General features: G+C 41.9%; 2 protein-coding genes across 6 annotated transcripts in view; both read left to right on the top strand.

The window, feature by feature from the left end:
* LOC133505984 (axin-1-like) overlaps positions 1–9,954 on the top strand; it is a 46,003-nt gene extending 36,049 nt beyond the window's left edge. For 4 of the 5 annotated variants that reach the window (XM_061829604.1, XM_061829605.1, XM_061829603.1 and 1 more), the window contains 6 exons: positions 906–1,296; positions 3,395–3,572; positions 3,656–3,829; positions 4,370–4,681; positions 4,760–4,909; positions 6,091–9,954. In XM_061829604.1, the coding sequence (XP_061685588.1) occupies positions 906–1,296; positions 3,395–3,572; positions 3,656–3,829; positions 4,370–4,681; positions 4,760–4,909; positions 6,091–6,217 (1,332 nt within the window). In that variant the 3' untranslated portion in view covers positions 6,218–9,954. The remainder of the gene's footprint in view (positions 1–905; positions 1,297–3,394; positions 3,573–3,655; positions 3,830–4,369; positions 4,682–4,759; positions 4,910–6,090) is intronic. The other variant, XM_061829607.1, reaches the window with a different exon arrangement.
* Positions 9,955–10,862: 908 nt separating this feature from the next.
* Positions 10,863–25,249, top strand: part of LOC133505550 (general transcription factor 3C polypeptide 1) — a 28,681-nt gene continuing 14,294 nt past the window's right edge. The window contains exons 1-20 of the mRNA XM_061828666.1: positions 10,863–11,285; positions 13,209–13,385; positions 13,450–13,626; positions 15,071–15,214; positions 15,340–15,436; positions 15,505–15,628; positions 16,818–17,003; positions 17,072–17,187; positions 18,356–18,408; positions 18,486–18,814; positions 19,843–19,967; positions 20,045–20,151; positions 20,227–20,380; positions 20,632–20,735; positions 20,814–20,941; positions 22,034–22,306; positions 22,371–22,516; positions 23,259–23,356; positions 23,949–24,045; positions 25,012–25,195. Coding sequence (XP_061684650.1) covers positions 11,065–11,285; positions 13,209–13,385; positions 13,450–13,626; positions 15,071–15,214; positions 15,340–15,436; positions 15,505–15,628; positions 16,818–17,003; positions 17,072–17,187; positions 18,356–18,408; positions 18,486–18,814; positions 19,843–19,967; positions 20,045–20,151; positions 20,227–20,380; positions 20,632–20,735; positions 20,814–20,941; positions 22,034–22,306; positions 22,371–22,516; positions 23,259–23,356; positions 23,949–24,045; positions 25,012–25,195 — 3,040 coding nt within the window. The 5' untranslated portion in view covers positions 10,863–11,064. The remainder of the gene's footprint in view (positions 11,286–13,208; positions 13,386–13,449; positions 13,627–15,070; positions 15,215–15,339; positions 15,437–15,504; positions 15,629–16,817; positions 17,004–17,071; positions 17,188–18,355; positions 18,409–18,485; positions 18,815–19,842; positions 19,968–20,044; positions 20,152–20,226; positions 20,381–20,631; positions 20,736–20,813; positions 20,942–22,033; positions 22,307–22,370; positions 22,517–23,258; positions 23,357–23,948; positions 24,046–25,011; positions 25,196–25,249) is intronic.

The following is a 25,249-nucleotide window of genomic DNA, read 5'->3' as shown; positions in this document are numbered from 1 at the left end:
CAAAAGTAAAAAAAGATAATGGATAAACAAAAGTAGCGAGCGGCATGTACCGGTAGGTTATTGTAACCAAGTAAAAGTACAGTTTCTACTTAACATAAATGCTCAAGTAAAAGTAAAACTACCGTAATTTCTGGCCTACAGAGTGCACCTGCTTATAAGCCTCACCCAGTACATTTTTAAAGGAAATACCATTTGGTACATACAGAAGCCGCAGCTGTGTAAAAGCCGCAAGTGCCCACATTGAAACGCACATTGAAACACAAGATATTTACAGAGAGTTTTCAAAGTTTTAATACCTTATCTTAGCTTTACATAGCAACAACATGGTACCACGAACAGGGCTGTTTAAAAAAAACATACCGGTAAAAAAAACACCCATGGCAGCTGCACAGTGGCAACATGGTAAATTACTGAGACACGGCAGTAAACACAGCAGCAACACGCTAGCACGGCACTACCGCAGTGCGAACAGGCCCAGTTTAAAAAAAAAAAAATAGCAGTAAAAATCACTGAGACACAGCAGCAAGACGCTAGCGCAGCGCTAACAGGGCTGGTTTAAAAAAACATACCAGTAAAAATCTCTGAGACACAGCAACATGGTAGCACAGCGCTAACCCTAGCGGACCGCTAACAGGGCTGGTTAAAAAAACATACCGGTAAAAGTCACTTCCTCGCCACATTGATTCCATCTCCTCACTCTTACCTTTTCCGCTCGAGTGCCAACTTGCGGCCGTTAGGAAAAAATGTACAAATTGGCCGCATCACTGCCGAACCTCGGGGTTGAAAGCATGTGAAAAAAGTCGCGCCTTATAGACCGGAAATTACGGTACTCTAAGAAGTAAAATTTGTCCAAAATGTTACTAGAGTAAATGTGTAAAGCATTCCTACTCACCTCTACTTAACAGGAAGAAGAGGGAGACGATGCTGACATCTCCGTCACCACCTCCATGTCGTCTCTCAGCATACCACTCCCACTCCCCTCGTCCTTCCCGCCCCTGTACGGTGCCCATTATTCAGAGACCACCGCCAACACAGTAACCGTTGCCACCTACGGCGGCTTGGTGGCCATGGAGGACTCGCACGACGACGACCCGGAGTCCATCTTGGACGAACACGTGCAGCGGGTGATGAAGACACCAGGCTGCCAGTCGCCAGGCGCCACCAACTTGGCCTTGGGAGGAGGCGGCCGACAGACTCCGCCCAAATCGTTGCGGTCGCCCGATGGGGGTATCGGTCCACCTCACTACCCGCCACACAGAGCGGGAGGGCACAGTCTTCCGGCCGCCGGGGTCAAAGGTAAGCCACTGCAGGAGAATACAGAAGCCTCTTTCATATGATGAGGTTGGACAGCAACAATTGCTTTCAATACCACAGAGCACGAGACCCCCATCCATGAATCTGTTTACTGTCAGTATTATAAAGTGCTAAAATAAAAAAACATTACATTGTTGTCAAAAATGACATCTAAACATATAACTATTAGACAAAATTTGAAAAACTATCAATTGAAATATACACAAATATTTGGAATTATTGATAAAAAAAATACAAAGACATTTATGATGTAACTTAATTTTTTCTTTTTAAATATGATCAGCAAAGTACACAAATGTTAGATGGAAAAATACACAAATATTTGAAGAAAATTAGGAGGAAACTAACAGACTAAAACAGCAGTCGGCAACCCGCGGCTCCGGAGCCTCATGCGGCTCTTTCATCCTTATAATGCGGCTCTGATTGGCTTGGGAAAATAAATTACTAATTTTTTTTTTGTATTTAATTGAAGTGTGTTTTATTTGTGTTAGTTTTTATATTATTTTATTTCTAAATTTGAAGATTATTGTGATCTTGAAATATTAAAATATTAATTAAATTATTTGATATTATTTTTTCGTCGCTCAAAATAGACGTCACACTGCGGAAGCCGGTATACCCGCTGAAACGCCGTCTATTTTGAGCGACTTTCAAGCCCGGCAAGGCCAATGGAGAAATGTAAGAAAAGAAAAATATCTCAAGAAAATAGAACATTCAATGATGCCTGGGCAGATTCATTTGCGTTTACCTCGGGCGAGAGTGGCCTACCAGTATGCCTAATTTGTGGAGAAAAACTGGCTAACAATAAACGGTCAAATGTCGCAAGACATTTTAACAATACACACAGAGCCTTTGCTGAAAAATATCCAGAGGGAGAAGAGAGGAAAAAAGCTGTTTCGGAACTGATGCAGAAGGCTGACCGGACGAAAAATCAATTCAAGAAGTGGGTGAAGTCTGCAAATTCAACTACATATGCAAGCTTTGTGGCCGCTCAGGAAATAGGCAGGCATGGGAAACCGTTCACAGATGGAGAATATATGAAAGAATCATTCCTTAAGATTTCAGAACACTTATTTGCGGACTTTAAAAACAAAGACGAAATTGTGCAGAAAATCAGAGACATGCCTCTCTCTGCGAAGACTGTCAAAGACAGAACCATAAAAATGGCAGAAAATATCACAAAACAGCAAATCAAAGACATCAATTCAGCAGCAGCGTACTCAATCGCCTGTGATGAGTCCAAATGGACAATTTAAATTCAGCTTTTTAATTTATTTGAAAGAGACATTCATTGTTATTATTTTTCAAGAATTCAAAATGTGTTCATTAAATGAATAAAATGTAATTTTCTCTGTAGCACGTGGATTTCATAAGAAACATGCTGCGGTAAAGTAGTAGAAGTTTTTTTTTTTTTTTCATTTTAGATGTGCGGCTCCCAGTGTTTTCTTTTCCGTGGAAACCGGGTTCAAATGGCTCTTTCGGTGTCAAAGGTTGCCGACCGCTGGACTAAAATATTAAATTCAATATTAGATGGAAAATGTTAGAAAATAAATGACATTTAAAAACTGACATTTAAAAACATGATGAAAGAAAATATAAATAATCTAGATTAAGTGAAAAATTCACAAATGATCGATGAAAACACAAACAATACTCCAAAATATTTGAAAATACAAAAATACTAGGCACAGATTATCCAAATGATATTAGCTAAGAAATAAACAAATATTAAGGGAATATGTTAAGAGATCCCAATCAATATTTTGTTAAATTTGGATCATTTCCTGATCCTTTGGAGATAGATTAAAGTCTGGCGAAATTGGCAGGAAGTCACACCAGGTCTTTTTGTTTACAAAATACTACTTGATACTGACTCTGGCTGGTAGTCCAATTACGAAGAGAAAGTAGAAGCTTTCAAAATAATTGTAACAGCACTGAAAACAAAAAAAAGTAATTTATGTTGGACTTAACAAACGTTGTGAACCTTTTTGGTTAATAACCCTATTTAGAAGTTCTTTTAATTGTACTAAATTCACTAAAAAAGAGTTGACAAACCAGCAATACTCTCTCTTTCTGTTAGGTATGCATCACCACAAGCAGATGTACCACCACCGAGGACGAGACGGCCAGGAGGAGGCGGGCTCTAGGTCGCAGTCCTACTTCCTGTGGAATGGTGAGGCGGGTGGGCAGTACGCGGCCAGGAGTCGAAACTACGCCGACGGGGCCGGAGCCAGCACCTTGGATGGAATGGGCAACAAGTAAGACCCCAGAGTGCAGCACGTGACCCCTCCTCCATGAGGTGTTTCCAGATTATTCCAACTGGTTTGCGCTTATTTTGCAGTAGTAAAGGAAGCACACTGTCACGGCGAGGGAAAAAGCCGTTGGAGGTGTCGGGCAAAGGGGATGATGGCGGCCGTGGGATGGACGCACAGGTGCTGCTGGAGGATCTGGAGAGGAACCAGAAGATCCTCCAGTGGATGATGGAGGGAGACAGGCAGAGGAAAGGTTCCCATGGGTGAGCCCTGCAAACATAACTGTAATCGGACTCTAAATGTACAAAGTGGACCCTCAGGAGTAGAAATTTCAAGGAAAAGAGGTGTGACAGGGACACAAAAAGCTGCTCCTTACCAACTCCGTCTTATGTTTCCCCATCAAGAATAAGAAAAAGAGTGGGAACCTTTCAACAAAATATAAGCAAACAGAAGGACACTCATGTACCACTCATGTGTTGTCGTTGAAAATCTAAATGGAAAAAAAGTATTTGGCCATTTGGCTTGGCCATTAGTTTCCGTGAAAGGAACTCTGATTGCTTCAGGGTCTCCAGAGATTTTGGACAATTCCGTGCTCCCAACCTTGTGAGAAGAGTGTGGAGCTGGCCCCTTCCTCTTTTAACATGACTATGTACCAGTGCGCAAAGCAGTGTCCATAAAGTAATCTCAAGTCATGTTTTTCAGTAAAGTGTAGTGAAAGCTGAAGAATTAGCGTGTAAATAATGTTACACACACGAGAATTAGTGTATAAATATGCTAAGAATTATGTCCCTTTCTTTTTGAAGGGGAAGCGCCAGCAGCTCCCGGCGACTGGGCGGGAGCAGCGAGTCACCACGGCCCACCTCGGTGGAGCGCCCCGGGGCTGTACACCCGTGGGTGTCGGCCCAGCTGCGCAACAACCCCTCCTCGGTGTCACCCGCACTCGTCACGCACCCCGCCTCGGCATCGTCTGCACAGGTCCAGCCCTCACACCCCTTCATCCAGGACCCCGCCATGCCGCCCAACCCGGCCCCCAACCCGCTCACACAGCTCGAGGAGGCCCGCCGCCGGCTAGAAGAAGGAGGGCGAAGGGCAGCTCTGCAGCAGGGCAAGCAGAGGTGGGGCTTTGGCGTAGTGCTTTTAAGTGTTTATGTAAGTAATATCATATGGCTAACATGAATGTTTATAATCTGAAGGCACAAGTCTGGAAAGCGGCAAGTGTGCGAAAACATGACAGTGGCCTACTACTTCTGCGGAGAGCCCATCCCGTACCGAACCTCCGTCAAAGGTCGGGTGGTGACTTTGGGGCAGTTCAAGGAGCTGCTCACCAAAAAAGGCCACTACAGGTGAGGTGGAAGGTCGACGCTTTAAGCAAGCTCGTGAGAGGCTAACACAAGAGACTGAAGTGCCACATCATTTGGCTTCAGTCTTCTGAGTGATGGAATTGTGGTGTGATTTGGCTGGAAGTCAGTTGTGACTTTGTGTATGATGACAGTCCCTGAAATTCGGGTTATCCAAAACATTGCCGCCCAAGTTTTATTCTGCCATAAACCGGTTCATGGATGTAGGTATCTTTTGCTGACTGGCACCCATTTGAAAAAAAAACCCCGACATTTGCTCAAAACTTTTTTTTTTCTATAATACAACTAGGCGGCACAGTGGATCAGCTGGAAAGCATTGACGTCACAGTTCTGAGGTGCCGGGTTCAATCCCGGACCCGCCTGTGGGGAGTTTCCATGTTCTCCCCGTGCCTGCGTGGGTTTTCTCCGGGCACTCCGGTTTCCTCGCACATCCCAAAAACATGCAACAATAATTGGACACTCTAAATTGCCTGTAGGTGTGATTGTGACCCCGCCTCCTGCTCGTTGACAGCTGGGATAGGCTCCAGCACTCCCCGCGACCCTAGTGAGGATAAGCGTCCAAAAAAATAGACAGATGAATGGACATACGACTAGTTTTTCTTTTTGTGGAAAGCTTAAAATCTTATCTTTTTTTTTTTGTTGTTGTAAAAAAGACTGAGATTTCCGAAGAGAAGAATTTAAGGTGGAGGTGGGACTGCATCAGGGTTCCGCGCTGAACCCCTTCCTGTTTGCGGTAGTAATGGATAGGCTGACAGACAAGGTTGGACTGGGTTCCCCTTGGACCATGATGTTCACAGATGACATTGTGATCTGCAGTGAAAGCAGGCAATAGGCGGAGGAACAGTTAGAAAGATGGAGGTACGCACTACACGCTGTGGCGACCCCCAACGGGACAAGCCGAAAGAAAAAGAAGAAGCTGTGATAGGCTCCCTCACTCGTCCGACCCTTGTGAGGATAAGTGTCTCAGGAAATTGATGGATGGATGGATGGATAAGGACCACCAATAATGTTAAAGCTACTGTTATGACAGTGAAACACCCGACAAAACTTCTAATGTCTTTATCCTCTAAGTGTCCAAACTAACTGGTCGCTTCTCTTCAATGCTGTGTGAAAATAAAGTCTTAACAACACATGCTTACGTTCTCAACGTGGCTTTCCCCCTCTAGGTTTTACTTCAAGAAGGTGAGCGATGAGTTCGACTGTGGCGTGGTGTTCGAGGAGGTGCGCGACGACGACGCCATCCTGCCCATCTTTGAGGAGAAGATCATCGGCAAGGTGGAGAAAGTGGACTGAAAAGGTGTTCAAGAAAGTCAGGGGGGGGAAATGGAAGGTGAAGCAGCATGTGGAGCTTGAAGAGATATGTCGGTCAAAGTGGGGAGTCCTGACCGTGTCTAAAATGGCCTCCCACCGTAGACAAAATGATGGGGCATGACGTCGTCTTCCACTCGTTCTCCAGATCATTATAACGATGCTGCTACTTTACCACGGAAACCCTAGACAACCTAAAACCTTAAACCTAAACTTTTGTGCTTGGCGGGGGACGGCGGATCAAAGGGAAGTGCGCAACTCCTCTGCTCCATATGTGGGACGTCAGACAGGTGACCCGTCTTTTGACGACAACAAGTTCTCCAGACATGTTTACCAACCAAAGCTACGTTTTTGTGTTAAAAACTTAATTTGAATTGTGTATGTACAAGACATGGTACTATTAACCCAACCTAGTTTGGGGACATCTCCCTACGTAAGGTTGTCTTTTCGTGTATACGTTATTTTTTCCCCCACTTCTAGACTATTCCGTTCTTTATTCCCACAATAGGCCCTGATCCAGTACCTTTAGGAACAAGTTTTTACATTTTTTCAGAATTTTTTTTTTTTTTGTTAACCCCCTCTCCTATCGCAAAAATATGAAATCCGTTGCAAACTTCGCCAAAGAAGGCCACACCACGTCCCGCTAAAGGAGTTGAGACAAACATGGTGGAATGTTAGCATAATCCAGAAAACTGCATGAATTTGACTTCACATTATGTGACTTGCTCCCGAAAATGCAGGTAGTCGCTGTCTGAAAAACTGAATGTATGTTCAACTTTTTATGTAAGGCAAATTTTAGCTTAACTTAAATTTTAAATCAGAGCATCCGTGTCCAAGTTTATTCCTCGAAAAACTCAATTAAGACAAACTAGTATTTAATGCTTAACGTGACTAAATGTCAAAAGCAAATATCGTCACTGTCTGATGAAAAACACATTTTCAACTTTTTTCCTAACTTGCAGAAATGTTTTGTCGTCGTCTCAAACACTTGCAAAATGTGGACATACTCTAACAACATACGCCTATTTTAAGCAGATATATTTTGGCGGCATAAAACGTAAGCATAAAGTTTCAATGTGCATGATGTCGTAGATTCGTTTATTTTTTTTTAACCATTGAAATTTGTCTATTGTTGACAGAACTCTACAGTTTGTCATATTTAGATGGCATCTATAGTTACGTTCTTCTGTTTTTATTTAAGGGCGGGGGAATAAAAACTCACAATTCTGGACAACGAAGCTTTTAATAACATTGTAATTAATTTGATGCCAAAAAGCATTTATCTACAAATTATTTTCTTTTTTGTTCATATTAAAAATGCATGTCATACACCTAATAGTCGCTATAGTGCTATAAAAAAGTATGGACGGCTAGTTATACGAAATAGTTATCAGGATCGTTCAGTTTGCACAACGTTACAAAAGCCAGTTTGAAAGCTTTAGGACTCCAGCAAACCACTGTTAGAGACATCATTCTCAAATGGAGAAAATTTTGAAAAGCGATGGCCTTCCCAGGAGTGGTTGGCCTCCAAAAATTACCCTGAGACTCATCCAGGGGTGTCGCAAAGGAACTGGGGACAACATCTAAAGAACTGCAGACCTCCCTTGGCCCACTTAAATCCAGTGTTCATGTCTCAACAATAAGGAAGAGACTTAGCAAAAGTGACACAGTTGAAGCCAGAAGTTGACATACATTGTGCAGAAACACACACTCGCCTTCATGCATCTTCCTCTCTTAACACTCACTGTCCTCATGTCTTCCCTCACAACATCCATCCACATTTTCTTTGGTCTTCCTCTCCCTCGCTCTTTTGCCTGGCAGCTCCATCCTCAGCACCCTTCTCCCAATATACTCACGTTCTCGCGTCCGGACATGTCCAAACCATCGAAGTCTGCTCTCTCTCACCTCGTCTCCAAAACATCCAACTTTGGCTGTGCCTCTAATGAGCTCGTTTCTAATCCTATCCAACATGCTCATTCCGAGCGAGAACCTCAACATCTTCATTTCTGCCACCTCCAGTTCTGCTTCCTGTTGTTTCTTCAGTGCCACCGTCTGTAATCCGAACATCATGGCCGACCTCACCGCTATTTTATAAACTCCTCTTCCGCCCCTCACATTCACGCACATATATTCTGTTTTACTTCGGCTAATCTTCATTCCTCTCCTTTCCAGTGCGTGCCTTCATCTTTCTAACTGTTCCGCCGCCTGTTCCCTGCTTTCACTGCATATCACAATGTTATCTGCAAACATAGTCCAAGGGGATTCCAGTCTAACCTCATCTGTCAACCTATCCATTACCAAAGTGAACAGGAAGGGGCTCAGCGCGGATCCCTGATGCAGTCCCACCTCCACCTTAAATTCTTCTGTCACACCTACGGCGCACCTCACCACTGTTCTGCTGCCCTCATACATGTCCTGTACTATTCTAACATATTTCTCCACCACACCGGACTTGCGCATGCAGTACCACAGTTCCTCTCTTGGTACTCTGCCATAGGCTTTCTCTCGATGCACAAAGACACAATGTAGCTCTTTTACTTGAGAAGGGCAGAAATACTTTTTCACGGCACTGCAGTTCATCTCGAACAATTCAATGCTAAGTTAGATATGACCAGTAGACATTAGAAAATCACGCTATGTTTTTTTTTTTTTTTTCTGTGAAAAAAATGTTTTTTTTTCATCCACAAAATGGTGACAAATGCTTCAAAAATGTATGCCTACTGGCCAGCTTTTTTTCAGAAGTATTTTCAATATTAAATGAAAAGCAGGTATGTCCATATTATGCAATGTTCTGTTTCGTTCAAATCAGATTTTTGTGTTGCCTTTCAGATAAAAGTTTCTTGCGTTTTATTGGACAGCCGCAATATTTGATTTTTGGTAGCGATCAAAAAACAGCCAGGTAGTTGGTGTTTTTTCATCAATGTGTATGCACATTATGTGAGGTTATTTTTTGTCTTTCATATAAAGTACAAAACCATTTTTGGTATTTTTCGTTGAATGCCAACAATATTAGATAATTTGACTTTTGAGTCGGCAAAAAACACAAAAATGTGCAGTAATTGGCTGCCAATAAAAGTCTTCCCATCATAGGAAAATAATGTGCTAATTCCTACAAATGTCAGCGCAACTGAATTTCAGAAGTTGAATGTATGTTTATTTTAATGGCAAATGTATGCAAATGTGTGTGCGTGAGTCTGCGCGTGTCTGTGGAGGTTTAAGGTGAAATATGTATTGTTGAATGTGGCCCTCTGAACAAGTCAGCGGGTTATAAAATGTCAGGGTGCCAAACTGACTTCAACCCCGTCACGCCTTTATTATTATTTGTTAATGGTTTATTAAAAAAAGATATAATTTTAATACTCACCAAGCATGTTCTCTGCTTTGTAATGGCCTTGCTGGTGGATTTTTTTTTTTTTTAATGCTAGATATCATCTCTGTCCTGTTTGTGAAAAACACAGTGCCTTTTTATCATATCTTTATTTTTGTTTATAGGAAAGAATTCATTATTTTAATGTTTATTTTCTTGTTCCCTGTAATTTTTTTTCATTTTTTTTTTTTAGCTTCAGATGTGCTGAACTCACATGTTGCTCATGACCGGTCTGCTGTAAATATGTACATTATCATTTCATACACACGCCACCGCAAAATGTCACTGTGCTGGCTACACTTGTACATTTCTTTTCAAAAAAAGGTACTTCATAAATAAAGATGTTGGATGAACAGCAATCTTTGCACTTTTTCTACATATAAAATATTATAACATGATAAGATGTCTTAATAGCTGTGATTTATCATTCTAATTAGATATATGTACTTTGACGTGGCCTCTTCCCCTAATATTTGTTTACATTGTAACTAGTGAATTTCTGTAAAAAAAAAAAAATACAATATTGACTTTTGTACCGTACAGAGGGGGGAAAAAATAGCCTGAAAAATGGGGAAAAATATTAGTCCAATAAACAGAAAAAATTGCCCGAAAAAAATGATTTTGTGTGTGTGTGTGTGTGTGTGTGTGACAGCAATATACTTCCGTAGTATGATGAGAATCATGACTTGTTTTCCTTGGATTGTCTTTTTCCAAAATTACTAGTTTTTCCAGGGATAAAACACTTTATTTCCTAGAATTATACTTTATTGTATGTAAATTATTTTAAAAGTCACGTTTTTTCCTAGTACAGTTTTCAGTTTATGTTTTACGAAATCCGTTTTTTTTCTCCCTTAATCTAATCTTAATTAAATCTTAATATTTAGCATCTTTATCATAATTTGACACGCTGTGGCGACCCCGAAAGGGACAAGCCGAAAGAAACTTACTATTATAATTTTAGGTAAATTAAACTTGAGTTCGAGTCATACGATCATTGCAATGAGTATAATAAATTGACGTTCCATAATGAACCAAATAAAATTAAATGACTTGTTTTAAATTGAAGTTCTACAATGCACCAAAAAAAATAATGACTTATTTGTTATTCTATATTTTCTGTCTGTGAGTTTATCAGAACTGTTTCGAAGGTCGGAGAAATGCCGAGTATTAACGCAAGTCAACTCCACCAATAGATGGCGCTAACGTATATTTCGTAGCTCTGAAAACGAAAACATCCACAGAAGAAGAAGCTGTCAAGGAAGGAATTGTGCTAAGACGCCATCGTGCGGCGTCTCAAATGTGACATTCATTGCACTTCCATTAAGTCACTCTGAGAGCGTTTATTTGATCAAATCCATTCTTAACCGAGTGGTGACCCTTTATTTTCATTCCATAACATGTAAACGCTCTTTTTTTATTGCGTAAAGTGACATGCTAGCTAGCTTCGGCGTTGTGGTAGTTAGCCATGGACCCCCTGAGCATGGTGGAGGATGAAGTGGCTTTGGAGGGACTGGACGGCATCACTATTCCCTCTTTGTGGATACGACTGGGAGGTAGGAGGCCCGAGTTTCCACTTAAGCTGGACGACGGCACCAAGGAGCTTGTCTGGAGGTCGCTGGTGGCCAACGCCGATGTAATGTTCTACGTTCTGCCCGCCGAGAGGGACGACGTGGTGCTGTATGACAGGTGGGCTCTTGCTTAAAATGACGGCGCTACGCTGAAGCTTTAAAGAACTCTGTCCATGTGTGTCAATAAAGTTCCTTGACTGGTGCCACAAAATATCTTAAAAGATCATCTCTGATAGACCCCATACGTGGCGAAAAAACAACAACAATAAAACAGGCATTTAACAGTTTTGGTTGAACATCTCTCTCTCTCACACACACACACACACACACACACACACACACACACACACACACACACACACACACACACACACATATATATACAAAGATTCTGTTCTGCAACGAATCTACAATCTGGTCTTCCAAGACAGAAATCTGTCTTATTTCCCTTTTGGCTTGTCCCTTTAGGGATTGCCACAGCGTATCATCCTTTTTCATGTACATATACCCATCTCCTGCATCCTCTTTCCAACACCAACTGCCCTCAAGTCTTCCTCCCTCACTACATCCATCAACTTTCTCTTTAGTCTTCCTTTCGCTCTCTTGCCCGGGACCTACATCCATTTTACATACTGATTGTCCTTACTTGGCTCAAAGGTGCGCTGGCGCTCATCTCATCTGACTGGGCAAGAGGTGGGGTACACCCTGAACTGCTCGCCAACTATTCACAGGGCACATGTACTGTACACAAACAATTATACACACTCGCACGGATGGCTATGGACTATTTCGAGTCGTCAGTTGACCTACCGTAGATATTTTTGAAATGTAGAAGGAAACCGGAGTACCTCGAGAAAACCCATGCAGGTCTGGGGATAACTCCACACAGGTGCGGTCAGATTTGAGAGCTCAGAACTATGAGGCAGATGTGGTAACCAGTCCTCCACCATATTACTGCCCTTCAACCAATCCACTACTCACACTGATCTCTAGACCTGTCCAACCTATCAGTCTGCTTTCTTTAACTTTGTCTCCAAAACATTTAACCTTAACTGTCCCTGTGATGAGATCGTTTCCAGTTTTATCTGACCTGCTCACTCCAAGCGAGAACCTCAGCATCTTCTTTTCTGCTACCTCCAGTTCTGCTTCCTGTTGTCTCTTCAGTGCCACTGTCTCCAATCCGTACATCATAGCTAGCTTCACCCCTGTTTTATAAACTTTCCCCTTCATCCTAACAGTGACTCCACTGTCACATAACACACCTGACTCCTTACTCCACCCATTCCAACTCGCTTGGTTCCATTTCTTCACTTCCTTCCCAAACTCACCATTACTCTGGACTGTTGACTTCAGGTATTTAAAGTCCTCTCTGCCCTTGCTATGTCTTATCTCTGTAGCCTGACTCTTACCCCTCCACCCCTTTCATTCATACACATATATTCGGTCTTACTTTGGCCAATCTTAATTACTCTCCTTTCCAGCGCGTTCCTCCACCTGCTCACTGCTTTTACTGCAGATCACAATGTCATATGCAAATGTCCTGGTCCACGGGGATTCCAGTCTAACCTCATCTGTCATCTTATCCATCACCGCTGCAAACAGAAAGGGGCTTAACGCTGAGCCCTGATATATTCCGACTTCACCTTAACCTCCTCTGTCACACCCACAGCAAACTTCACCATTCTGTTGCCCCCATATGTCCTATTCCTGGGGTGCCCAATGCGTTGTGTGACCGTGTGCCCCCCCCCCCAAAAAAAAGATGTCAGCCTATCATCCATTTTGTTGCTTGATTCTGGTGTGGCCAATACCTTGATCGTTCTGGTCGATTTGATTGACATTGTTTGACCAATCCAGGGCTCCTCTGACTAGTCACTGTGCGTGTGCACATAAAAGCTGGTTCTAGCAAACTGGCTTCCTATTTACTGTCTCTTTTCATTTCAATAGTGAAAACGGATTTGAGATGCACGTGTTTTGAATTCCAAGTGTCGTTACTGAACACATCAAACTCACATCTCAAGGCACCACTCCCTTTATTGACCAGGTTTAAGATTTCTCACGAAGAGAACGACGAGGACGAGAAAGACGTGTACCCGCTGCACATAATCCAGGACAACAAGGACGGCATCCAGGGCTCGTGCCCCACCTTCTTCCAAAGGACCGACGTGACGGCGCACTTGCGTTCCTCGTCGCCCGTCTGCGTGGATGAGGTTTTAAAGAGGTACAAACAGTGCAATTTTGTCATCTTGTCATTTAAAGCTTCACCCGCCATCTCCCTGGCTCAGGTATGGCAGGAAGCTGGTGGCGGTGGCGTCGCAAAGGCGCCGTTTCCTGGCCCTCGTCGGCAGCGAGGGCGACCCTGACACCAAACTGCTGGATGACTCCTACTGCATGCTGGAGCGGGTGGGACGGGCACGGTGGCAGGGGGAGCTGCAGAGTGATCTGCACAAGTCCTGTTTCAAGTACGTGCACAGACCTCCACATGTGCACATGCATATGGACACACACGCGCACACAAAAGATTTGAACGTGTGTCTGTCTTTGTGTGTTTCCCTTGGTGTGTGTGTGGGCGTGCGTGTGTGTGTGTGTGTGTGTGTGTGTGTGTGTGTGTGTGTGTGTGTGTGTACCTGCTGCATAACAACACATCCCACAACATTTGTTCTTCCTGCATAGCAACAGGCTGTAAATTGTAGGGCTGGGTGTTTATGGAAAAAATAATGATCACAATTATGCTAATTACGACTGAAATCACGATTAATAAACGCAATTTATTTAATTTCAAAATTTAGTCATCACATTTTATCCACTACCAAAACGTTAAAAATCTCACTCAATAGAACGATGAGAAAATAAGTTAGTAACAGGTAAGATAATTATATATATATATTATATATATATATATATATATATATATATATATATTTATAGTTATGTAAATTGAAATAGGCAGCACGGTGGATCAGCTGGAAAGCACTGGCCTCACAGTTCTGAGGTCCCGGGTTCAATCCCGGACCCGCCTGTGTGGAGTTTGCATGTTCTCCCCGTGCACTCCGGTTTCCTCCCACATCCGAAAAACATGCAACATTAATCTAAATTGCCCCTAGGTGTGATTGTGAGTGCGGCTGTTGGTCTCAGTGTGCCCTGCGATTGGCTGGCAACCAGTTCAGGGTGTACCCCGCCTCCTGCCCGTTGACTGCTGTGATAGGCTCCAGCACTCCCGCAAACCCAAGTGAGGATAAGCAGCTAAGAAAATGGATGGATGGATTAATTGAAATACAAAAACAAATAAAAATCTAGTGATCTTATCAATAAAGCAATCAATAAACATCTTCAAGAATGCTAAGGGAAGGCAAACCATACTTCACAAGCGGTGCGTTTGGAACCCTGTAACTTGCAAACACAAGCCACCCCATTTTTAATTCAATTACAACATTTTTATGATTGTTAGTAGCCAAAATGAAAGTTGCAAATTTTGATTAGTCGCCCAACCCTAATGTACTGCAGGAAACCTGGACTCACGTTCTCCTGCACTTCAATGTTACATTGGTCTTTATGTAAAAAAATTTGTGGACAAGCTTTATGTTCAAATGTCCATCTTGATCATTCAAGTAATTTAATGTACTTACTATGTCGAATGCAAACGTGGTGACTGGGAGTAAAGGGGACACGGTGGGGGGCTTCTAGAGTCTGATTATTCCGGGATTGGGAGGGAATTGGATGAATCTCTGTGGCAGTGGGAGGGAGTGTGATTTTATATTATTTTATTTTTTTAAACAACACTCAGGATTAGGGGGTAGTGGGTTGAATATCTTTGGGCGTGGAACGGAACAGGAGTCAAAATCCAATCCCATGTCACCTTCAATTTTGTTTCTGTCTGCGCACAACGCATGCATGTCCTGTCCACAGGGTAGACTCGCGTAAGTTGCACTACATCAGGAAGTCTCTGGACCGCCACGGCTTGGTGAGCACTCAGGCCTGCACCAAACGCCTCAAGACGGGACAAGGGCAGAGCTCCATTCTCCTCATGCTCAAACGCTTCCACATCATCAGGTCTGCGTGGCATCACGTCTACTTTAATAATGAGTGCCCCTCAGCCTTGACACGGTGTCTTAACTCCTTCATCTGTTTTTCTACATCTCATTGATTCTCCTTCTGCTGCGTTGCATCATTGCAAGGAGGTCCAAGTACGACATGCTTATGGAATACGTGTCCAACCTCCTCCAGAAGATGCCCAACCAGCTGGCTGCATTTGTCACCATCCGAGAGCATCTGGTTGGCATATTTGATTTGTTATTGTATTTCCTGGTTGTGCTTTGAATCAATTTTTTTTTTTCTTGTAGGATCTGCCAGAGCAAGTGTGCAAGCGCGTGTTTCGCTACATGCGAGATGGCAAGATGGTGGAATACTGCAGTGTGCCTTTGGAGGAACTGGATAAGGAGGGAGGAGCCCTGCGAACCAGAAGAGGTGAGTCATGTATATGCATTCAAATTACAGTGTCTTTTCATGTATTTACTCATTTTAATCTGCCAAATGAAAATTTCATTGACCCCACCCCCCTGTTCATTACAATATAAGTCAAGTTGGAAAGTAAAGTGTTAAACTTACATTATTTAGTTTTTAGTTTGAGCATTATGCTCTCTATTTATACCTGCTTGAGCATAGAACTCACTCAAAAAGTAAAGGGAACAAAATACAAATGTAAAAATTAACAAATGTAAGAGGGTTATTTTATATGTTTTCGATGATGCAAATGAAAATATATGTATATTTTTTAAAAGTTGTATATAAATGGAACTTCTCATGTTTAATAGAAATTGCTTTGAAATGATGGCGGCCCAGTCGAGGCTATTTAGGTCCTTCGCCTCAAAGTTCTGAGGTCGTGTTTTTTTCCTATCCGTTTTCAATCAGTATTCCCGTCTTTCTCCCACTTACATGAATATGGATGGCAGGTTAATTGAAGTGCTCTAAATTAGCTGTAGGTGTGAATGTGAGTGCGAATGTTTTTTTTTTTAATTTTAATTTGTTATTGATTATATTATTATTTATATGATCTTATATTTATATTGATATTGATAGCTGCGATTGGTTGTTGACCAGTTCAGGATGTATTATTATTATTTTTGGTTTGATAGTTATAATTTGATATGATTAATCAACTTGCGTACACAAACAAATCACATTCGTTTTTGCAGAAGTTATTTATCTTTATTAAAATGTGGCAATTTTTTTCATTTTACAATTTGGTGTATAGTAAAGCCTCATTTATTGCAGGGGTTATGTTCTATGAAGTATATCAGAAAAAGAATAATAATAATTTTTTTTTCATATAAATGTATAAATATATATACATATGAGTAAATTTAATATATGCTATTCAGTGGATAAAAAGTAATATAAATAAGTGCATTTTAAAAGCGTACTTTTTTATGGAATTATTTTTTTAAAACTACATTTGGCAATACAATTGTAATGATATAGATTAAAATATAAAACGTGAAACAAAAATTGATTAGAAGCAAAGTAGATTCCCTTAAATGTAATAAATTATTCTAAAATAAAATACAATGAACAATACAAAAAACGTGAGATTAGATCTCTTTTATGTATTTATTTTTCAAACATTTTGCAAGATTTTTTTTTTAAACTATTGCAGGTAAAAAAGTGCAGGTACGTTGCCTGAAGCTGATCAAGCCATACGCAAGCAAGGTCGTTACAGCGATGGATGAGTGGAAGGAAGACGAAGATGATGACGAAGACGAGGAGGACGATAAGAGGCGAGCTCAGCCCCCTGTAGGCCGGCTCATGGAAAAGGACGTTTTATCCCAGGCGTACAAGCTAAGTGCGTTTTACGAGTATACCGGTCAGGCTTAGCTGTTGCTGTTGTTTAATTTGGTTTTATTTATGCAGTTGTATCGTGTGGCACCAAGGGAATCGCTCAGTCGGGCATCGCGTCCAGGATGAATGTTGGGAAGCTGGAGGCTCGCATGCTGTGGAGGAAGTTGGAGAGAGAAGGCATCATCAAGGTGAGCCATTTTGACCTGATTGATTTAAGGATTCTGTGCACTGTCATTGTTTTTCTTCATTTTACAAAAGCACGTCAAATTTGTCTTCATTTTAGGAAGACGAACCATAGGTTGCTTGTTTTCTTTTCAGGAAAGGGCAACATTAGTTGATGACGTTCTTTATGGAAAAGGGTATCATCATTAGCTTGCCTGTTTTTTTTACAGAAAACCTTTCTTTTGTGAAACATCAATGACTATTTTTAGGAAAGGTCAACATTCATGACCTAGCTTCTTTTTAGGAAAGTACTACATTAATATTTGGTCTTTTACAAATATTAAGTTACAAATATGTCTTCCTTTTCAGATAGTGCAGCATCAATGACTTTTCTTATCGAGGATCATATACAATAGTGTTCAGAATACTAGCAGTCCAATCTGACTAACCACATTAATCCACATTTTCAGCAGTCACTCACATTTGAAAAATGTACGGGTGTGGTCAGTCATGCCTGCAGATATAGAGTTACGGGTGTGTCAGTCATGCCTGCAGATATAAAGTTACGGGTGTGGTCCACCAGTCATGCCTACGAACATAAAGTTGCGGGTGTGTGTTCTGTTTGTAATTATGAGTGTAGCCCTTTAAGAGCCGAGGGGGGCGGTGTCAGGTAAACTAGGAAGTAGAAGTAGGCTGAGCAGCAGCTGCCGTGTGCTTTGGTGTTTAAAAACAAAACCAAAAAAAAAAAGACGTCAGGCTGTGGTTCACTGCACTGGATAAGTGGTGCTCTTTGTCCACAAAATGTTCCTCCATTTCTCTTTAGGCCATTTGATGTGTTGTAGCCTTTTTTGTTGGCTTCATCCTTAAATAAGGGCCACCTGATTCACACCTGTTTTTCACAAAATTGATGGCCTCACTGATTGAATGGCACATTATTTTTTGTTTATAACACAACCCTTTCACCAAAATGCCCAATTAAGAGTGTGTACATCATAAATGCTGGGTCAGGTTGGTTTTCTGAGAATCTACTGGTAACTTTGACATTTAACAGTAAAACATATACTGAAAATGTGGGTTAATCTTGTTAGTCATATTGGACTGCTATGATTTTGAACACTACTGTAACATCAATTCCTCGACTTTTAGTTTGGAAAGTGCAACATTTAATCATTGACGTCTTCTTCTGTGCTGCAGGGTTTCATGGTGGACCAAGGCCGCCAGAGGGTCACAAAGTTCATCAGCCACAGGTATGGTTTGTGTTTTGATCCTCCGTGTGAAATGGTCAACCTCTCCTGATTTTTTTATTTTATTTTTTTACGTGTAGGAGTGTGGGTGGCAGCGATCATCTAAATCTTCTCTCTAAAGAGAAGCAACGCAAGAAGCTTTTCCACTCGTCCTCACCCATCTCAGCGAGTACCCCCAAGGCCTCCCCTCTAGCCCAGGCTTCAGGCAAACGACAGCAGAAAACCCCCAAGAAGAGCAGTGTGGCGAGTGAAGCGGAAAATAAAATGGAAGATGAGGTTGAAACTCAAGATTTGGGAGGTCAAGTCGAAAACAAATTGAGAGGAAAAGCCGCTAAGAATCCTGAGGTGGTCACCCCAGAAGCTGCTACAACTCCATTAATACCAGACACAAAGCCTGCTGGGACATCGGGTAAGATTTGTCATGTGACAACACAAGTAACTTGTCGTGATTGTGTGCTTTCTGGTATCACAAGGCTTGGTTAAGAGTCTGACTGAATTTCAAAGGCCCTCAGTTAATAAAAATTACCGTAATTTCCGGCCTATAGAGCACACCTGGTTGTAAGCCTCACTCAGTACATTTGTAAAGCAAATACGATTTGGCGCATACATAAGCCGCCACTGTGTAAAAGCCGCAAGTGCCCACATTGAAATGTGAGATATTTACAAAGAGAGATGGTAAACAGAAAGCGTTTTCAAAGTTTTAATACCTTAGCTTAGCTTAACATAGCAACAACACAGTAGCAGGAACAGGGCTGGTTTAAAAAAAAAAAAAAAAAAAACTGCTACGGCAGCTACAGAGTAGCAACATAGTAGCACAGCACTAACAGGGCCGGTTAAAAAAAAACAAACACCTAAATCACTAAGACGCGGCAGTAACACAGCAGCAGCCGCTCCCGCGATGTTAACCGCTAACACGGTACTACCCGCTAACCGCACACAAAAAGCAAGATATCCGTGTTAACACACACACTGTTGAGTTTGAGAGTGACGCGCAGACAACATGGGGCAACAAAAGGGGGATGGGGTGCTAGCGGGGAGCTAACCGGAAGCGCGGCGCTAACAGGGCATACCAGCAAAAGTCGCTTCCTCGACACATATTCCACCGGTCTCACTATTACCCTTTTCCGCTTGACTGGGTGTTCGAAAAAATTCACAAATCAGCTGCAACGCCGCATTAGCCGCAGGGTTGAAAGCGTGGGAAAAAAGTCTCGGCTGATAGGCCGGAAATTACGGTAACAACTTTCCTGGGTTTACGCTCCCTATCGGGGGAAGAAAAAACTTAAACTAATTTAGGAGAAAATAAGGAATAAACTGTAAGAAAGGATCACAGATGGAGGGATTGCCTTGCAGGATGCCTAGGATGCAATCCATGCCGAGTGGGCGACGTTTATAACATCTGATTTTATACATTTTTATACATTTGCCTCTTTCTTTCAGAGCAAGCTTCAGTCAAAGAGAAAGAGGAGGAGGAAGGATCTTTGTCTCCATGCCAGGAGGAGGACAGGATTGCAGCAGACACAGCAACCGACATTCTGGTGGTCGATACTGTTTATAATCAGACGGTTTGTGTCATGTTTTTTGAGCTATGAGTTACAATGTGTCAGTCAATGTGCAAGTTAACCACTGAGCTCCTTCCCAGATCTCCACGAACGGTTTCAGGACGCATGAAACATACCGCACGCTTAGGAGGAAGAACCTGATCATGGAGGCTATACATAAGCTCAAAGTCATCGATGGCCTTTACCAGTCAGTCTCACCGTGAATCATTGTCAATAGTTAAAGAAAATTCATGATAATGCTCTTGTCTCTCGTTCTCTCCAGATTGCAGAGGCTGATCAACGACGAAGAAAAACGTCAGGGTTTCACCACGAAGTGCTGCAAGAAGACCACAGCGCGCCTTGTCCAGACTCTCTCCAGAGAAGGACTGCTCAAGATCTTTACCACTACCGTTATACAGGACGGCATCAGTAGGAAGGTACAAGAGAAAAAATTAGGATATTAATTCACATTAACATACAGTACTTTGGTGTGTTTATTTATTGTGTGACCACTCTTGTTAACTCAAAACACTCATATGTCAAATCATCCTTCCCAATTGAAGTGAATTGAAATGCCATAAATCCATTCCAGCCTCCCAAAGAAATCAAATTAAATCTATAAAATTGTTTGTAGATACATTAATGACATAATTAAATCAGGTGAACAGTTCTTGTCATGTTTTTCTAGCTGGAGATGTTCGTTCATCCATCTGTCCAGCCCAAAGATGAGTTGGTGAGCGCGAGCATTGACCAGGTCCGCTTCAAAATCACCAGCTCCTGCGTTGCTACATGGTAAGCAGCCAACCATGTGCAATTGATTGGCTACCACACAGGTTTTCCATCTTTATTTACTGACTTCCATCACTGCAGCCAGCAGGCAGTGAGCAACGACAGCCCCTATAAAGTTGAAAAAGAAGAAACCAGCAAGAGCTTCAAGAGTTTCACTGAAATCAAGAAGGAACACTTGAAAGACGATGGGAAATTTAGGCCCACGACAGGTGAATGAAGATCATATGCTCGAAAATATGTAGGACCCCTGTCATTTTACTCAATTTGGCTGCTTTCATGGGTTTCACACAATTAAATTTCAGCTTAAAAACATGTTTACTACCGTGATTTCCGGCCTACAGAGCGCACCTGATTATAAGCCTCACCCAGTACATCGGTAAAGGAAAAACCATTTGCTACATACATAACCCGCAAGTGGCCACATTGAGACCCACATTGAAACACGAGATATTTACTAAGAAAGACGGTACACAGAGAGTTTTCAAAGTTTGAATACCTTAGCTTAGTTTAACAGAGCAACAACATGGTAGCACGAACAAGGCTGGTTAAAAAAAAAACAAAAACAAAAAACACCCATAGCAGCTACACAGTAGCAACACGGTCGCACGGCACTAACAGGGCTGGTTTAAAAAAAAAAAAAAACATGCTGGTAAAAGTCACTTCCTCGGCACATATATTCCACCGGTCTCACTCTTACCTTTTCCGTTCGAGTGCCCCCTTCCGGCTGTTAGAAAAAAATGCACAAATTAGCCACATCACCGCCTAAGCCGCAGGGTCGAAAACGTGTGAAAAAAGTCAGCGCTTATAGGCCGGAAATTACGGTAGTTAGGAACATGACGATTAGCGGACATCTCTATCATGAGTAGACCCGCTAAAAATTCTGAAGAAACCACGCCTGAAAAGTCACAAGAATTCAGGTTTGAAATGGCCATTTTAGTCCATCATACATAAAGGTTTCATATCATCAAATCAATGTTCATAGCACTCAGAGACTACCAAAAGAAATACAAAATGCAGTTTTCAAATGACAATTAAATTTATTAAGCCACAAAAAAAAATACAATCCAAGCCTTTCTGACACACTGTGAAAAAGTAATTGCCCCCTGAATATAATAACTGGTTGTGCCGCCCTTGGCAGCAATAACTTTCACTTAACCTTAGTCTTGTAACTCCTACAGTTCTTAAGAGAACACCAATAGGCAAAAGCTACGTATAAGAGACATTTTCAGAAATTCTTTAACCTTTGTGATTCTCAGACGTGCGACACATATCAAGCAAGATACTTGTATTTTGTCTTCCAGTTCGAGGACTCGGCAAAACTCTTGGTTTCCAGCCCAAGATGCATCGCCTGCGTGTTTTGCACACCTTCCTCTGGTATGTCATCTACGACCACCCAATGGGGCCGAGACCCTCCTGGCTCGCGACCCCCCAAGAAGACCCTCCCAAGGTCGTTAAAGAGCCACTTTACACAAAGGATGACATTGTTAGCCTGAATGATTTGGATGGGGCCCTGTCGGGGGATGATGATGAGGCCCTGATGGAAAATTCCAGTCACTCAAAGTGTGAAATTAAAGGTAAGAACACTCAAATTGATTATAATTTGCCTACCATGTTTATCCTATTTCTGGCTGTGTTCAGTTTACTCAGAGGAGGATTCATGGAAGAGGTTTATCCCGCCTGTTCGCACGCACAGCGATCGAGACAGTGGCTGGGTGATCGTGGGCGACCTGCTCTTGTGCCTGCCGCTCTCCATATTCATCCAGTTGATACAGATTAACTATCAGGTGAGCACCATACAACATTGCAGAGCGGGCACACATCAAGATCCTCAACATGGGAAATAGTGGAATGCAAGTGGGGACTGGAATTGAGATAGTGTTCAAAATTTATGGAAGACTCCACACTTACAATAGAATCAAATAAAAAATCGTAAGTTGCACTGTTGTTATGGTTGGCACTGGCATGCAAATTAATACTGGTTGGAGAGATGGATGGATTAGTGGATATGTGCATGGATGGATGGATGACAGGCACTGATGCATGGATGATAGGCACTGAGGAAAAAATGTCTCAGAATAGAAATATTTGGGAAAATGCAAAAATAGTTTACCAAAAATACAAATCTAATTAATAATCTAATTAATGAAATATATTGCACAAAATACAAAAATATTTGAAATAATCCTATAATTAAAAAATAAAGAAAATTACACAACTATCGAATGAGAGACCACTTATAATGCAAACATATTTAAACTAGTCACCTGCATAACTGCATAGCTTTGTGAGGATAAGCGGCTCAGAAAATGGATGGATGATGGACTTATTTGTGAAAAAAACATTGACAAACTACAAAAAAAAATGAGTGGAATGTAATCAATAGTACACATATAAATTAAAATAGACTGGAAAACAATTGGTGGGGAGAAAAAAAGAAAATCTTAGGTTAATAATAGAGAAGGTGGAGTGGCTAAAGTGCAAAGGATTTCAACTTCCTGTCTCTGTATGGTTTGATGTCCATCGCAGATCGATGGCCTGGAGGAGTACTTGAATGACCCCGTGAAGCAACATTATCTGATTCGGCAGCTGCCCCTTGCAATCAGAAAGAAGCTCTTTTACAAGCGGTGATTTAACACACACGTGTGCACACACACACAGACCATCACCATTGTCCACAATGGGAGTCTAAAGGCCCCTTTGTACTCCTTTACCTTGTGCGGTCGACAACACCCACATTGCATCACGTGACATACGCTTTGCTTTGCAGAGCACCTTTGTGGAGGTTGCCGCGTGGACGTCAATAAAAGTTACTGCACTGAGAAAGCTGCAACGATAATCTCTCATGATTGGTCTATTTTAGTCACATGCTGGTTTTGCAGCATAACTAAATCTTGTTATTTAGGTCCATTTATTTAAGCAGACACTGTTATACAGTCTGTATTGTTGTTGCTATGTTCCTTGTAAGGGAAAGGAAAGTAAAAACTGCTTCTGGAAATGTCCAAAAAGTGCTGAGGAAACTCCACTCTGTGGGTTCTTAGCCAATACCAGCCATAGTGACACCTCTCACTTGAAGAACTGCACATTTTCAAAACCGCACATGGGTTGCACTCAAGTGTAAAAGACAAACTACGCGCGGGATAGCCGCAGTAACGTCAGCGCGGCTGCCTTACGTGTGAGTGTAAAGAGGCCTGAAATGTCTTCTTCTTTTCTTGCCAGAAAATACGTTTTTGTGTTCTTCGAGAACCTGCAGCGCTTGGTGTGCATGGGCCTGCTTCAGTTTGCACCTGTGGCGAAGTTCAAGGAGAAAGACCAGGTAATGTAGCAAATTTAGCAATGTCTCCCGTTTTGGTCCTGGGATCCCATCCAGTGGTGAATTTTTTTTCAAGGACCCCTTCGTAATCATAACGCCAATTAAAGTCCTGAAGGAACAAGCGCTGAGGGTCATGATGATGTGGACCCCAAAATGTATTGGGAATGAAAAAGTTGCTTGTTTTTGAGAGGGAAAAAATAATAAATTGAAAATTGATATAGTGTAATTTCTGGCCTATAAACCGCGACTTTTTTTCAGTGCCTTCAACCCTGCAGTTTATCCGGCTAATTTGTGCGGTGGAATATATGTGCTGAGGAAGTGGCTTTTACCAGTCCGGCCCTGTTGGCGCTGCACTAGCGTATTACTGCCGTGTCTCAGTGATTTTAATGGTATGTTTATTTTTTTAACTGGCCCGGTTAGCGCCGGTGCTAATGCTAGCGCCGCGCTAGTGATACCGCGTCGCTAGCATTAGCGTCAAACTCTGTGTACCGTCTTTCTTTGTAAATATCTCGTGTTTCAATGTGGGTTTCAATGTGAGCACTTGCGGCTTTTACACAGCTGCGGCGTATCTATGTACCAAATGGTATTTCCTTTACAAATGTACTGGGTGAGGCTTATAACCAGATGCGCTCTGAAGGCCCTAAATTACAGTATATACTGTGGTCGCTTTACATACGACTTTTCCAAGACATGACCCGCAGCTGGGAGAATTTTTTTGCTTTGTCTTGTGAGCCAGGATTTTTTTTCCCCCATGTTAATGAAAAACATTTTAAAATTGCATTTTGTGTTTACTTATTGTCTTTGAATAATATTTAAAATAGTATGATGATAGGAAACATTTAAGTGGGATAGATAAGAAAAAAAAGTATAAGATATATCACAATCATAACAGAGGGCCCAAGGGATTCTAATTATTATTAGTTATAAATGTGTACCAAATATTTGCATCTTTCTCACTGCCATCCACAGCTGTTTTGTTACCTGAAGCGCCACGCCACCATTGTAGACACCATCAACACAGAACCACATTATTGGTTGGTGGCCGAGCCCGCCGACAAACCCTTTGACAGACGGCGCTACACCTTCAAGAGCACTGATGACGTGGACACATACTGGTTCGACCTCATGTGCGTCTGCCTCAACACGCCTCTGGGTATGTGTACACACACACAAAGACGCACACACTCCAGTAAAGATGTATGAACTT

The sequence above is a fragment of the Syngnathoides biaculeatus genome, chromosome 9, assembly GCF_019802595.1.
Source record: "Syngnathoides biaculeatus isolate LvHL_M chromosome 9, ASM1980259v1, whole genome shotgun sequence".
Lineage (NCBI taxonomy): Eukaryota > Metazoa > Chordata > Actinopteri > Syngnathiformes > Syngnathidae > Syngnathoides > Syngnathoides biaculeatus.
The sequence above is the reverse complement of the archived record's forward strand: the minus strand, read 5'-3'. Positions and strand labels throughout refer to the sequence as shown.